This window comes from Urocitellus parryii, chromosome 3 (assembly GCF_045843805.1).
Source record: "Urocitellus parryii isolate mUroPar1 chromosome 3, mUroPar1.hap1, whole genome shotgun sequence".
Classification (NCBI taxonomy): Eukaryota; Metazoa; Chordata; class Mammalia; order Rodentia; family Sciuridae; genus Urocitellus; species Urocitellus parryii.
Window position 1 is genome coordinate 52,204,861 of NC_135533.1, and position 16,267 is coordinate 52,221,127.

Here is a 16,267-nt window from a genome sequence, read left to right on the forward strand (position 1 = left end):
TAGGATGCTTGAGGTCCCCAGGGAAAAGCTGGGCCTTAAGCCTGAACGTGAATGATGGATGGCATTTGAGTAGAGAGGAGAGGCAAAGAAATTGTCAAGACTGGCATAGACGAGGCATAGCAGAAAGGATATAGATCTACATTCAAGGTACTGTGACTGGCAATTTGTTATTATTATTCACTTTTTATTGGCCTTCACTGTATCATCTCAGGAGATGACTCCATTGTCCTTCATAAGCCCAGCTAAGCCCTAGAACAGACAGTCTTTAGAGAGTTCAGCAGTATTACATGAACTACTACTATGGGTAAATCAATGTTGAGTGTTGCAGGGTATATAGCAAAGCATAAAATATAGATCCTGCCCTCAAACACAGAAAGGACTTTCCTTCTATCAATTGTTCAGTGAAAGAGACTCTGAGGCAGCTTTGCAGCAGTAGTACAGGCTCATTTCTGATAAAAAGGCAATGGACTCTGGGCACATCCTCTGTTTGGGGGTGGTCCAATAAGTCTTTTAGTAACTCAGCAGTTTTCTTCTCAGAATTGGTTCCAGGCTGTGTCCAACAATCTTCTTATTGTACTCCTTCATGAATAGAGAAGCTGTCTGCAGCCAATTACCAGTTCAGAATCAGAAGCCAATGTAACCACACACTACACCTATGTCACCCCATGTTTGGGCTGCTGAATAACACCCCATTTAACAAGGGATCTCAGACTTTACAAACAATTCTGGAAAGAAAAGGTAGCAAGACAAGAAAAGAATCAAAACAAGGCAACACATGTAGGCAACTTCCAAATTGGTCAACTTTGGGCAAAGGGAAATTTGGAAATCTCTATTTGGCCTGAGAGAAATCTCATCCTGGCCCTTAAAGTACCAGTTAGAAGTGAGTTGAAAATCAGAGTTGAACATCACCAGAGCCAAAATGAAATACAAACTTTGTCTCAGCACCCCAAAGTCCAACAATATGGCCATCTCTATGAAGAAGCAGTTTTTGGAGAAGTTACAGGGACTTTCAAAGTTGTCTGGGAAGAGTTGCTCTTTAGATGACAGAACTGGCAGGTGATGTCAATCATTGTACAAACAGTGGGATATTAAGCAGAGAACTGGCTACTTAGGTTAGCTGGAGAGCTGAAACTGCAGATTCTGGAGAGTCAGTACTCACTGTCGTGACTCCCTGCCTCTTCAGGCAATGGAAGGCCAAATGTTTAATAAAGAGGATCTCCGGAGCCTTCAAAGTTTTTGACTCTGAATTACTTCTCTCTCCTTCCCTTCATCCTGCCCTCCATTCTTTCTTTTCATTTTTATGTAGTACTACAGGGGACTGGGGGATTGAACTCAAGGGTACTCTACCACTGAGAGAGATCCCCAGCCTTTTTTATTTTGAGACAGGGTCTAAGTTGCCAGGTTGGCCTTGAACTAATTACAATCCTCCTGCCTCAGTCTCCCAATATCTGGGATTACACTTCTTTTCAAGACAAAATAATACCAAAGTTGAAGTATAGCCATATGCCACATAATGATGGACTGCACATACAATAGTAGTACCATAAGACCATATCATTGAGGGCTGGGGTTGTGGCTCAGTGGTAGAGTGTTCACCTAGAATGTGTGAGGTACTGGGTTCACCCCTCAGTACCACATAAAAATAAATAAATAAAACAAAGGCATTATGTCTACAACTAAAAAAAAAAAAAGACTATATTATCTAGTAACATTATGGCCATCTTAGTCTGTTGAGTACACTCTGTGATGTTTGCATAATGATAAAATTGACTGACTAAGCAGGTCTTGGAATGTGCCCGTTTTTCAGTGACACCTCACTGTATTTCAAAGAAACAATCACATGCTCTAACTTTGTAACAGAGGACACCACAATTCTCATTCTACAATAGTTGAAGCACATTCCTTGCCCCAGGCCCAACTCCGAAAGAAGAAATTGTACAATCCCGAATAAAGCAGATTCCTCAAAAACTACCAACTAATCAAGGTTGGGGAAGGAGGACAAGGCAAAGAAATAGCTGCACACTATCTTAAGATTCTTTATTTGGAAGTCTTATCTCTTAGCCAAGCTACTGTGTAATAAAGCAGGGAAATACCACCAAAACTTGATCGTTTTGGCTGATGGCCTTAATCTTCAAAATGAACAAAAATGTTTACTGTTATTAGTGACCAAGTAGTCTATAACTCAACCTACATGTTAATTCAGAAAACCCCATTCCTAGGCTGGGGCCAGAGCTCAGTGGCAAAGCACTTGCCTATAGCATGTGTGATGCACTGGGTTTGATCCTCAGCACCACATAAAAATAAATAAATAAAATAAAGGCATTGTGTCCATCTACAATTAAAAAAAAAAAAAAAAAGAAAAAAAAATGAAAACCCCATTTCCTGAAACTTCAGGCTCCGAAGTGAAGTAGAAGTGAATTCAAACTCAAGGGGTCAATGGCTAACCAAAGAATCCATGGGAAAGTGTCTCAAAGGAGGACACCATATGTGAAGCCCAGTTGTTGAGAAACCAGACGATTTATCCTCATATCTCTCTTGAAAGAACTGTGCAATAACAACTTTCCAAGCAACTGACTGATGCTCTAACACACTGAGTTGCTAAAGCTGTTAGAAGAAATATCTGGATCTAACAAAATCTGGCAATGTTACCTGAAAGAACGCCATTTTTTTTTAATCTATTCTAAATGTTAAGATATATTATATTTAAATATTAGGGATATTTGTACAGTGGGGAGAAAGTGTCTAGCAAACAGAGTTACTGAAAAGAGATGAAATGATGGGCAGGTTGTGGCTACTTTCATAGCCTTAATAAAAAGTACCTTACTTCTTCCCACATCTAGGACAGGTATGTTGACAGGCTACTGCAAGAATGTTCAAATCTCCCCCAATCACAATGTCTAAAGGTAACCCTGGAGATAGCACCTGTCCTTCTAATTTCTCCAAAAGGTCTAAATATTTTTCAATTCCTTTTTTCATCTATCTCTAAATGAACCAAATGAATTTAGAGTATTCATTATTTTCCCAAGATACTGCCTTGAAACAGCCCTATCCCTAGCTCAGCAATGGTTCTGTGAAAGCATCATTTATGACACCGGATTGGACTAGGGAATCAAAAACTCTGGCCTATGTTCCCAACTTTTTCTCTTCTCTTGTGAGTACCATTTCTTTCTTTCCTTATTTTTTTTTTCAATTAATAAACACTTCTTGATACCTAATAAATGCCAGGGTCAGGACTAGGTGCTGTTTCTGTAGGTGCTGTCTCTCTAGAAGCAAATAAGATAAACTCCCTCTCACAAAGTTAATATTCTAATTTGCGGGGGAAAGTTTTCCAGTTAGAGGGAACACAGACACAAAGGCTCTGAGGTGGCTGAGTCAAGAGAACTGAAGGCAGGCCTGTGTGGCCAAAAATAAACAGAAAGGAGAATAAACAAAGATAAGGTAGGAGAGGGGATAGAGCTGTATTGCCTGTTATCACTCTAATCAAAGTAAGATGAGAAACTACAGCAGAGTTTTAAACAGGGGCTAAGCCACTTCAAGGACCAGAGTTAATGAGGACTGAGTATATGCAAAACACTGGGCAGAGAAGAATGTCAGATAATCTCTAGAAAAAAGGCCTCAGGCACCAAGGCAAGAAAAGAGACATATCTTCAGGTCATCATGGGGCCAAATATCAATGATCTGACCAGTCTTTACCATCTCCTTTAGCATAACTCTGGCAAGGCAGTCCCCAGACAGTATCCTAGACATACCACATCTATATCTGGACTGGATGGACTCACACACCTGACAGCTATGTTAAAAAAAATTCTTCCTCATGCCGAGCCAAAATCTGATTTCTTGAGGCTTTCACTCATCTGCTTCTATATACTCTTCTTGGTTTTCCTCATTCTATCATCCCCCAAGAATTTTCTTCTCAGGCAGCCAATATACTTTCCTTTATCAACTCATCCATTGTCTTTTTTTACTTTTTACTATGGAAAATTTCAAAATGTTCATACAAGCAGAAAGAATAGTGTATCAAATCTCCATTTACCCATGACCAGCTTCAACAACAATTAACTCATGACCATTTCTGCTTCCATGTGGCATTCTGGTTTCTTTCACCTACTTGGTCATTACATTTGTCCTGCATGTGTGAACTGGCCAGCTCAGAGTACTAGCAGCTCCTTCACCTGAGACCTTACATGTTGACTATTAAGACAGCCCAATGGTCCCTTTGCACATGTCAGGGCCAGACTGCTGCTTTCTAACATGAATTCAATTGACTCCCACCCTCTCACCAGAAGCTATGCAATGGGATTTTAGACCCCAGCTCAGTTTGTCTCCAGTGATTTTCATCTTTCAGACTCAGCCCACTACTCATGCCATCAGGATCCTTGTGGACCTTGACTCTAATATTTCAGCCCCCAGCCCCTACCCTTTCTTTAGAAAAAAGAGAGAAGGAATATGAATATTATAGAATGAAATAGAGGGCTGGGGATGTGGCTCAAGCAGTAGCATGCTCGCCTGGCATGCGCGGGGCCGCTGTGTTTGATCCTCAGCACCACATAAAATAAAGATGTTGTGTCCACTGAAAACTGAAAAATAAATATTAAAAAATTCTCTCACTCTTTTCTCTCTCTCTCTCTCTTAAAAAAAATGAAATAGAGGGGCTGGAGTTGTAGCTCAGCGGTAGAGCACTTACCTCACGCGTGTGAGGCACTGGGTTCGATTCTCAGCACCATATAAAAATAAGTAAATAAATTAAAGGTCCATCAACAACTAGAAAAAAAAATTTAAGAATGAAGGAAGAATTTAGAGCAGCAAAGGATCAGAGAGAATAGTTAGTTAAACCCTTATTCTACAGGTGAAGAAACTAAGACCCCCAAAGAATCCACAGGATGATGGTACTTAGCCTTAGAGGGACCTGGGCTTCATGTTCACTGTTTTTTCTACCACAGCTACTAGCTCTGAGTCCCCAGCAAGAGCTTCATGACAGAAATGCAGGTCATCACTGGCCAGGCGAGTGTCTCTAGCCACAGCAAACTGATCTCTAATCAGCTATCAGCCATTACCCTTTCATAATAGTAGACACTTAGCAGGTGCTGCTCTGTGGCTGGCCCATTGCCCTCAACTGCTTTCCAATTCAAGTGTCTCCACCTTGCATCGATTACATCAACAATTTTACTTTTTCTGCTTTTACTTAGTCAACTCCTGCAGCATACAGTTCTATAGAGTTGAACTAGTTAGGAATGTCAAAAATGTTAATAAATAATAAAGGATTTAATATTAGAAATGAGACATAGTCTGTTATTCAAAGAATCACACAATATTTCATTTAGAGGATGTTAACAAATTATACATTTTAAAAACTCGGTGCTCCAGAATGCTTTTTTACAATTGATTCCATTTGAGAAATAGAATAAAAATGGACAATAATAGACACAACTTCACATAATAATCTGGCTAATATTGCAAGAACCATCATGATGTTTTTCAGATATTTCTTTGTGGCTAACTAGCCACATACTGGAGGATGAACCAAAGTTCAGATGTGCACAGTCCAGCGAGCCTCCTAACAGAGTGGGTGCTCTCAGGGATCTTCTTTCCCTCAGTGAAAGACATGGGCATGGGCCTAGGGTTAAGAGCTTTACCAGAAAGTACATGCCTGACTTCTTACCCAGTCTGCTAGCAGCATCAACTGTCAAACCATTTGCTCCTCTTTGCAAGAGGTGCTCCTATAGAAGGTCCCAATAATTTCCGCTTATACTGTTCGACCAACTGGTTGAAGTGGACTTCTGTCTTATTTTCCTTAGCTTTTTTCCTAGGTACCTACAAAGTAAAGGAAAGAAGACATAAGATAATCAGTTTCAAACACTAAATATTACCTTACCTTTAAGTCAACGAAGAGAGAAAATAAGCTATAGAGGTCACACCCCTCCAAGAAGAGATAGACCTTCAGAGAGAGACCCTTAAAGAGAAAAGCTCAAAAGCAATCATTCATTGGTCCATCCATCAGAGCAATAGCACATGGGAGCAGAGCTTGCTGAAAGTCTTGGAGCCTCTCCCATTCTAGCTCCCATTCACTCACTTAAACCTCAACACAGTCCAGAGTATGGACATTCTTGCTTGCTCCAGTCCTCACCAAGAATACCACTTGGGCTGGAGTTGTGGCTCAATGGTAAAGTGCTTGCCTCGTATGTGTGAGGCACTGGGTTTGATTCTCAACACCACATATAAATAAATAAGTAAAATAAAGATCATCAACAACTAAAAAAAAAAAAAAATATTAAAAAAAAAAAGAATATACCACTTAAGGGATTTCAGAAAAAGATCTCTAATACCATATGATATAGCCAGAAATTTCCCAGAAACAGATTTCTTAGGTAGGATGGGAAATTAATGCTTCCTTTAACCTTAAAAGAAATGGAATAGGGAAGGTAGAAAAAAATTTGACCTCAAATGTTCAAGAACACAGGATGAGTTTTTTCTACTAAAAGGAACTAAGGCTCCTTAGAAAAATGGCCAATGCCAGGACTAGGAAAAAGCATATAAGACAGATAAGATCATGTCAGATGGACTCAGAAGCCAATCTGAAGGGGCTTCTTTTGGCCTATGACAGGACGAGCATGATAATAGCACTGGACTGAAACACACCAAATATATGGAAATCAAGAATTCCAAAATACTAAAAAATTCTTATTGGTTGCCATAGGAAGTTGGTAGGGCAACAGCTTATTACTCTGCAAACCAATACCAGAGAAAATTAAAAAGTGAGCATTTACCCTGCCTTTCTCATACAAACGGTATTTGGTGGTAACCCCCAAATTTTTTTGCCTATAATTTGCAATGCAAAAGGGTTGAATGAACTATAAAATCACTTTTCTGCAATCCATAATGAAATAATGGGTCTAAATAGCACTCAGCAATGATTGCTAAAACCATAGATAAAAGGTTGGTGGGAGGGCTGGGAATGTGGCTCAAGTGGTAGTGTACTTGCCTAGCATGCGTGAGGCACTGGGTTCGATTCTCAGCACCACATAAATGTAAAATAAAGATATTGTGTCCACCTAAAAAAACTAAAAAAATAAATATTAAAAAAAAAAGGTTGGTGGGAAACTTTCTAAATAGAGGTAGATAATTTTTACATCTACTGACCAATATCCACATCACTAAAAAGGGGCAACCAAGTATGATGTCTGTGATGCAAGGAAGCATACAGCACCACCCATGAAATACACTTGTCAAGAAAACTGAACTTGAGCTCTTTGGTTTCCGCAGCAGAAGGGAGATGACAAAGGGAATGTCATCATTTGGCAAGGGCAATAATACACACATTGTGCCACCACTGGAGCTCTAAGGCCTACCACCTTTAGAAGTCAACCTGTTGCAAATGTGGCTACCCTGCCAAGAGCAAGAGAAAGTATAACTGGCGTGCCAAGACCAAAAGATAAAACAGCACCAGGACTGGTCTAATGAGGCACCCAAGAATTTTATACCAGATTCAGGCATGGATTCTGTGAAGGAACAACTCCTAAACCCAAGAGGTCAGCTGTTGTAGCATCCAGTTCATTTTGAGAGTTTCAACAATTAACCATCCAATAAATGTTCTGGTTTTTAAAAAAGAAAAAAAGAAAACTGAATTTAAGCTGCTATTCCTATCAATTGAAAGGCAATATGTGGTGTCATAGGGACAAGTTCAGTGATATCACAAAGTGGCTAAACTCAAAATCAATTATATTTTAGGGCAAATGACCTAGATTCTCCAAAAAATTAACAGCATGGAAAAAAAGGGGGATGGAAAGAAAGAGGGCTACTATAGAATAAAAGAAGACTGAAGAAATACAAAACCCAAAGGTAATATATGAACTTTGATGGATCCTGACCAAGGCTATCCAAGCATTAAAAAATATTTTTGAGACAATTAGGGAAATTTTGATATGGGCTATGCATTAAATGATATTAAGAAGTTTTTATTAATTTCAGTAGATGTGACAGTGCTGTATCCTATGCAATTGCAATCCAGAATACATTTGCTCAACTAACCCAGGTATGACAGTGCTGCCAGCCTGGGAGACTCACCATAAAGTGTGTACCCTGAAGAACTCACCTGCTTGGAAGATAACTGCTTTTTCTCTTGCTTCCACTGGTTTTTCTGAGTCTTTGGCTTCTTGGGAGGGAGGGACTTCACTTTACCTTTGTCCCGCAACCTGAAATAAGACATCCAATTAAATACCACCCTGAGTCCTTCCTCTAATTGGTATTCCTGGGCTCTCTTGAGTCCCAGAGATAAATTCCTTTTTTTTATTCAAACCCTTTCTAGGCCCAGGATAAGTTGAGTCACTCTAAAATGGGATTCTAGAACAGATGATCCTAAGGATCAACATTTGTGTACTTATCAGGTTTTGTTGTTGTTTAAATCATGGGAATGAAAAAAGACCTTCATTACTTACTAAATATTTTATAAAAATCTACATTTACACATAGCACTAATCTGGCACCCCAAACAGAAGTTACAGGTGAGCTTCAAGTATATGGCTTCAGCTGACAGAACTAGCCATCTGGACAGGAGGAAGCTCTTCAAAAGAGAAAAATGGCATAAAAGCTTGCCCTGGAAGGCTCCTCTGAGGCTCCCTCTGCCATTTGATCCAAGAGTAACTTCTCTGCTGGTGTAGAAAAACTTGTGTGTTAATCCCATGTGGAACCAGCATAGCACTAAAAATTCCCTTCATCCAAACAAATGCCACAGAAGGGAAAAGAGCTGCACAAAAACAAATGTGCCCAGAGTTGCCCTGTTCCATGCCACCCTCCTGCATCTCACCTAATTTTGGGGCCTCGGTGTGAGGGAAGCACCAGGACCTTTCTTCTCTTCTTTCCATCAGGCAGCTCCACCTGCTCCACTTCAGCCTTGGTCTGGAACCCTGTCCATGAGGTAGAGCCTGACTTTCCCTTCTGACCTGGGGGTTTCTTGTTTTGTTCCTGTGTGTGAGTCTGGGCTACCTTCTGTTGCTTGTCTTTTCCAGGCTCTTTTGGCTCCTTTTGGGGCTTACTGGTTTCGGGCTTCAAACTCCTTTTTTGCTGCATAAAACAAGAAACTGCCATCTGGTTTCTGGATAAGGTTTGTTTGCTGGAAATACTCAGCAGAAGTGGAGCTTTATGTGAGTTTGGTGAAAGAAGGGGAATTCTTTCCCCACACGGTTGGAGACTATAGAAAAATAAATACAAGCAGTTCACAAGCCCTACTATAGTAAGAGATAGTTACTGGGTGGGGGACACAAAACTACCATTACCCTTCCCATAACACAGAAACAGGCATAGAGTAACTTGCCCAAGACTCAAAAGCCAGTGATGAGTACAAAATGGATAACACACATGAAAGAGGAATACCAAGAGAAGAAAGCAAGCAACAAAAGAAATATTTAAAGTAGTAAAGGCTAAGGATTTTAAAAAAGTAATAACAGACATAAAACCACAGACATAGGAGCTAAGAAAAAAACAAATACCCCAAAACCCATACCTAGGCATATCATAGTCAAATTGTAAAAAACTGAAGACAAGACCTTAAAAGAAACAAAAAGAAAAAATCTTATCTCTAGAGGAATAAGGGTAGATTACACTAAACACTGAATTTCTCTCCAGAAATCATGTAAACAAGAAAAGAGTAAAGTGGGGTATTCAAAATTCTGAGGGAAAATAATCACCAACCTAGAATTATGTATCCAACAAAATAATCTTTAGAAGTGAAGGAGAAATAAAGACTTTCTGAGGAAATTTGTTACTGGGAGACCTACCTTGTAAGAAATGCTAAACAAATTTCTTCAGAGAGAAGGAAAATGACACAAATCAGAAACTCAGATCTAGATAAAGGAAGAGCATTAGAGAAGACATAAAGGAAGTGAAGAAGAAAAAAGATGCTATGGCTTCAAAGGAAGACATAATGAATGTTACAGATTTATTTGTAATTAAGTCAAAGAAAAAGAAGATTCAAGAAAAATAATGTAACAATAGGAGTTTGCTATTATGCCCTTTCACCTTAAAATATCCAGATAGGTACAGTTACAACTAACACTGATTATATGCCAGTCTATTTCTAAATAGTGAAGCGATAGATATAACAAAATAAATGGAGATTAGAGACGCATACACAAATAAAGCAAAGTAAAAAACAAAGTCATTTAAGAAAGTTAAAGTAATGAGGACTTATCTGAGAGGTGGAAGAACATAACTCATTTGATCTGAATATGGAATAAAAAGGTATCTGTTTTGAGTTAAGGTTGAAAGGGGCATTTTTACACAGAAAGAGTAGTATGTACATAAGGGCAAAGAACAATGTGAAAAAACAAAGCCAGCAGCTTAAGAGTCACTAATCAAGCAATGGCTAAAGGCATTAAATAATTCTATCATGTGTAATAACAAAATTAACCTGAACAATAGCCAGATCCCAAGTTCTCCAACCCAGAGTCACTGTCTTAACCACTAAAATTGCTCATCTCTTAGTCATGCTCTTGGTAGAACCACAAAGACTATGAATATCCACTATATATACAAGTTAAGGTATGATACTGATAAGAGCTATAAGAGGAAGATGGGCAGGAGAATGACAATGCAATAAGGTAGGCAATGACAAGTGTCATCTCATTTAATCCTCACAGCCAAGTGAGGCAGATATTGTCAACCCATTTTACAAAATGAAATTCTGAGTGATAATAACTTACCAAGGAATATATAGCAAGAAAGAAGCAAAAGTTCAAACTTCCCAAAATCTCTATCTTCCATTTACCATGCTAGATTAAAAACAGTTCTAAAGAGACTAGGGTATAGCTCAGTTAATAGAGTACGTGCCTCATATGCACAAGGCCCTGGGTTCAATCCCTAGCACCACACACACACACACAAAAAGTTCTAAAACCAGCAGGCATCATGTTTCTGGAGCTATCTAAGAAAAAAGAATTCTAGACGGGACACTGAAACCTACATTTATGTAAAACCATAACAACATCCATTACATTTGACATGTCCCACACAAACCTATACACAAACTATTGACTGCTTCCTCCATCCTCCCTTTATCTATGGAGCTATCACAAGACAGCCAGCAGAGGAGAAAATGGCCTAAAGAGCCTTAGGGAACTGAAAGTGAAGGGTGAATAACCTTAATTGGGCTGAGAATTGCTCTAAGGGAGCAGAAGCACAAACTGAAGAAATTTTATGTTTAAATAACTGTCCTTATAAAAAATATTAAGTTTTCTTTTTACCAGACTGCGCTGGATCCTTAATTCCTTTATTTTAAGTTTCCTTCGATCTTCCAAAGAGAACTCCACTATTGGTCTCTGTGATAGAAAGAGATAAGAACAACATTCATTAAATTTTTTGGGGGGATGGGGTGGGTGGAGTGGGGTGCTGGGGATTGAACCCAGTGCAAATTTAGACTTGATCTGTGAGTAAGTACCTACCCCCACAAACCAGAGATTACTACTCACTTGCTCTACTTAAAGGTAAGGAGCCAGTCTGCAAGCAGTCTATCCAGTTTAGAGCTCCTTATAATCATTTTACTACCTGGAATAACCAACCACTTATATCTCCTCCTCCACCCCATCCACTAGCTATTCTTTTCCACAGGTGGCTCCAAGGAAGCAAGTCTGTCTGAAGGATGAGGCTTACCTTTTGAGTCCCAAAGATTTCTGGATTGTTGTTGATGTGGCGGAGGGCTCTCAGAGCATGCTCGTGCTCCTGGAACTCTGCAAAGGCATAGCCCAGGGACTGGCCCTTTGTTTTTCCATGAACTCCTTTAAGGTCTCGCATCACTCTACACTATGAGTAGAATGAGAAAAAGAAACAGCAATTACTTAATGATAAGCCTTGCCTGACATAAACTGCTTTAACAAAATCAATAAGAAATGAGCTTATGACCTGGGAATATGGATCAGTACAGTGCTTGTTTAGCATGAAGGCAGAGTTTCCCCAGCAAAATACACAAAAAAGAAGAAAATCAGTTTATAAAAAGAGAATCTTCATTTATGCTACCATCATAAAAAACATACTAAAGTAATATTTCTAAGTATCCATCTAATTAGAATATACCCATTGAGAGCAGATTATTTTCCTATTTACTAAGAATTTATAGACATCAACACAGACCCACAAATAAGCACATAAATACAATAAAACTTGCCAAGGCAAGTTTATAGCAGTTAACTATTCACAATATATACAAGCTGAGAGGCATATGACACTCTACACTGAATAACAATTTATCACTGTGGATGGAAAACTGTCCATAGATCTCATCACTAAAGCAAGGCCCAGGAAGGGACTTATTGAAAGAAGGAGGGAAGGCCAGTGGCTTTGGGTGAGAAAGACATTTCTGGTATGAGAGTGAGCCTTCCAACTTCTAGACTCAGAAATACAGAAAGAAGTTTCAGCTCTCTGCTCAAAATCAGATCCTCTCTGGCATGATTTTTCCCTAAATTCGTAAGCAAGATGTGGTAAGTACTGGACCACTGAGGTATGGTAGGATATAATGAGAAAACTGACCATTTATATTCAATTACTCCTGAAAACTGTCATTCCCTTATAACGGAGAAGTCTAAGTATTGGGAACACATGGAGTCTATATTTGATTTTTGTTCAGTATCCACTGTGTGTCTAGATATTACTGTGTGCACCAGTGGGGAATCAAGAGAGGTATACAACGAGTTCCTGTCCTCAAGATGCTTAATGTCTTACTGAGTCACTATACTTATATAAACCAAAGAATAAAGAGAAAAATCCAATATAATGCACACATTATAGAATACAGAGATTTTGCTACGTTCTCACAGGTTTTAAATATATAGACACTAAGTATTGTGGAAGTTGATGTGAGGTTACTGGCATGGACCCTAAGCCAGTAACACTTCTAGCAGTTTTACTAGGAATGTTGGTGAGATATATGCTGATATATTCACACTTTCTCACATCATTTCCCAATATCAACATACATTTTAAAGAGGATTTCAGTACTTAAAACAGTTTATGGTGATAAAACAGAGCAAAGCAGACCCCAAATATTGGTCATGGTACTTTTAAAATAAATACTAATGAAAATTTATTATGTGCTATACCAAGAATTGGGGATAATAACAGTAGCTCTCGAAGAGTTCAGTCTGGTTTTTCAGGCCAGTGTTAACAGTAAGTCCTATGAAAGAGACACAGAGGAGAGGATTCAGCACTCATGTGGAGTTGAACCAAGACCTGGTATGAACTATTGAAGACATGCATGGCCCCTCTGCTCAAAATGGGGTACTAGGGGCTCTTTCCATTGAGTAAGACCCTAACTAGAAATAAAATGCTCTTCTAAAGAGCAAACCACAAAAATTATTTTCTCTGCAAGAAAATTCACATTACAGCACCCAGGATAATGCTGAGTACATAGCAGGCATTTAATAAATGCTTGCTAAATTAATTCACGAGGATAGAGACTTCCTCACATTCTACTGTAATTTGGTCAGATGGAAGACAGTTCTCATAAGACAGACAAAACAAAAATGACTGCTGAAACCAGTGTTACATGCTGAAACTGTGTTAAAAAGAAAATCTGTTAATATGTCAGAATCCTAGCCAGAAATACACAGTTAATAAACCCAGGATGAGAATGGAAGTTCTGAATGCATGGGGAAACTCTCACCTCCTTGATGCGCACCCCCTCCTCCCCTCTAGTGGCATTCAGCAGCAGTTTCCTGAGCCATTTGTCATCCACAGCCTTTGGGAGATTGTGCAGGCAAAGCCTGGTCCGCGAAACAAAGATATTCTGGTCCTTGAGTTTCTGATGTTTCAGTAGTTCAAACTAAAAAAATTACAAATTGTTAACAGTAGAACCCATCCTTTAAAAAGGCAGACATAAATTCTATAGATGGAAAGAACCATGATCCTCATCCCAAAATCACATATAGAAAAAGAAAGAAAACTAACAACGTTAAAGCCTTTTAATAACCAGTACAAGAAAAGAAAAGTTTAAGGAGGTTAGACAGTGGGTAGGTAGTGGAAAGATCATGGGCTCTGGAATCAGATCTGAACTAGAAAGCTGTCCAACTGCAGAAAAAACATAAAATTTTCAAGACTCAATTTTTCATTCACAAAATGGAACTGCAGATAAAATATAGTCTGCCTCTCAGCACTAATATGAGACCAAAATTAGATTACTTACACACACACATACAAATCCCTGTTTCAAAATATTGCCCAGAGCAAAAAGAATGAATATTGTGGCTAATGTCTATGCCTAGTGCTCATCTACCCACTAACTCAAACTAATTATCTGGAGCTTCCTTCCAAAAAGAAATAGGACTTATTTAAAGCATAGAACAGTATCTTGACTCAACTCTGCCACCCTGAGGCAAAGACACATCCATGACCACAAAATCAAATTTTGCTCTAGCGGCAATTCCCTCAACTACACTGCCAGAAACAGCGGTTCCCTGGGTGACCTGCCTATGAAACAAAATGAAGGATGACATTCTTCTGCTAATTTGTTTTTTTAAACTAGGTTAATAGGATAAAAAGCTCTCGGTTAATTTTTTCTCTTTTATCAAGTCTTCTCAGTCCTGCTGCTCCTTGTTTGGTAAAGGTATATACAAATTGCAAAATAAACAAATACTCTGAAAATGAATACTAAAGTGACATCTGAAAAGGCTATCATGTCTAAGTTCAACAGACTATTTTTCTCCCAGGAAAAGCTGTGCCTGCTGTGAATTTATAATTACTACACATAATCCAGTGAACTTTTCACTGGATTTAGAGCTAATTTTCAAAATTAGCTCTAAAATTCAATATGTCATTATTGCATTTTAGTCAGAAAAGGGCACACCATGTTCCCTCAAATACCAAGATTTCTTGATGTTCACTACAAAAGAAACTGAACACTAGTATAAAACCTGTGCACACTGAAAAAAAGAAACAATGTTTCTGGTTGTCATTATATCCTTACCTCTGTTCATTATTTTCCAAACTTTAAGGTTTCACAGTTAATGCTGTTAACGGTTATGCTTTTTCTTGGGGGGTGGGGGCGCAGTTTATAGGAGATTGAACCTAGAGGCTCTGAACCACATCCCCAGCCCTTTTTTGAGATGGGATATTGCTAAATTGCTAGGGCTGGCCTTGAACTTGTGATCCTCCTGCCTTAGCCTCCGGAGCTGCTGGAATGACAGGCATGTGCTATAACATCAGCTATCAGTTAACAGTGGAAACTCCTATAATATAGAATTTTACTACAACAATTTTATAAACTGGAATTATCACCCCTTCCCCACTGACATCTTAGCTGCTCCTTCCAAACCCACATCTCCTCCCTATCCTAATACTCTAACCTATATAGCTCTTCCTTTCTGAAGCTACTCTACATTTACAATTATACATAGTCCTAGCCTTTACATGTACTACTGCATGATCCAGCAGTGTGCTTCTTAGCAGATGCTTACTGATGAAAAACTAGGAAAACAAAAATAAGATTCAGTTATTATAATGGCACATAATACTGCATCTAATAATTGTTTCTGACCGACTTTAAACCATGGAGCCTTAAAAGTAGGCTGGTGCCTAATCTGCTTACCCGTTCTCGTTTGGCCATATCAGCAGCACTCACACCCTCGGCTGCCTTCGTCCCAGCACGGATCACTGCAGAAAGAGGAAAAAAGGCCAAGATATCACCAAGGGAATTTTCACTGAGCAACAGGAGGAATGTGATTTGAATGATGCAAACTCTGTACAGGGCCCAGAGGACTGTGCTGGCCAGAACATGTTATCATTTGGTCAGGTCCAAAAATAGGCTACAGGGCTAAGTTCTAGACTTAGAGCTACTCTTAAGGACTAAAACTCTCAATATTTTGTGACTTTGTTCTCTTCCTTTTCTCCCTTCAAAGAAGTTTCATATATAGGCACAATACTAACTGAAAAACCTGGAGAAAGTTCTGAAAATAAATACAATGTAAGGATGATGAACGTAACACCTATAACCAGCCCCTTAAACTTAGCTGCCTCTCATGTACCAGGCGCCATCACCAAGCACTGAGATAAGTCAGACTAGAGAACACATCCATTGTTATAGAGGTCTAGGATCAAAGGCTAAGAGCCTAACATTACTAGTTGAGACTATGCAGGAAACAGGCTGATAAATACCATGTGACCTATAAAAAAGAACTTTTTTTTAACTTATGCTAAATTCTGGTTACCTTCCTGACAATAAGGAAAGGTACTAGATGCCCACTTTAAATCCATGAATAATCCAAAAGAGCAATTAGTCATAATTTTCAAC

The 16,267-nt window shown here is 38.9% G+C and overlaps 1 protein-coding gene and 1 pseudogene across 1 annotated transcript in view; one reads left to right on the forward strand and one right to left on the reverse strand.

Moving 5' to 3' along the window:
• Positions 1-4,924: 4,924 nt before the first annotated feature.
• Rbm28 (RNA binding motif protein 28) overlaps positions 4,925-16,267 on the reverse strand; it is a 32,481-nt gene continuing 21,138 nt past the window's right edge. The window contains exons 13-19 of the mRNA XM_026411668.2: positions 15,566-15,630; positions 13,646-13,804; positions 11,641-11,790; positions 11,235-11,309; positions 8,801-9,057; positions 8,090-8,189; positions 4,925-5,811 (exon numbers count right to left, since the gene is read on the reverse strand). Of these exons, the coding sequence (XP_026267453.2) occupies positions 5,677-5,811; positions 8,090-8,189; positions 8,801-9,057; positions 11,235-11,309; positions 11,641-11,790; positions 13,646-13,804; positions 15,566-15,630 (941 nt within the window). The 3' untranslated portion in view covers positions 4,925-5,676. The remainder of the gene's footprint in view (positions 5,812-8,089; positions 8,190-8,800; positions 9,058-11,234; positions 11,310-11,640; positions 11,791-13,645; positions 13,805-15,565; positions 15,631-16,267) is intronic.
• LOC113198835 (large ribosomal subunit protein eL37-like) lies at positions 7,271-7,557 on the forward strand (annotated as a pseudogene).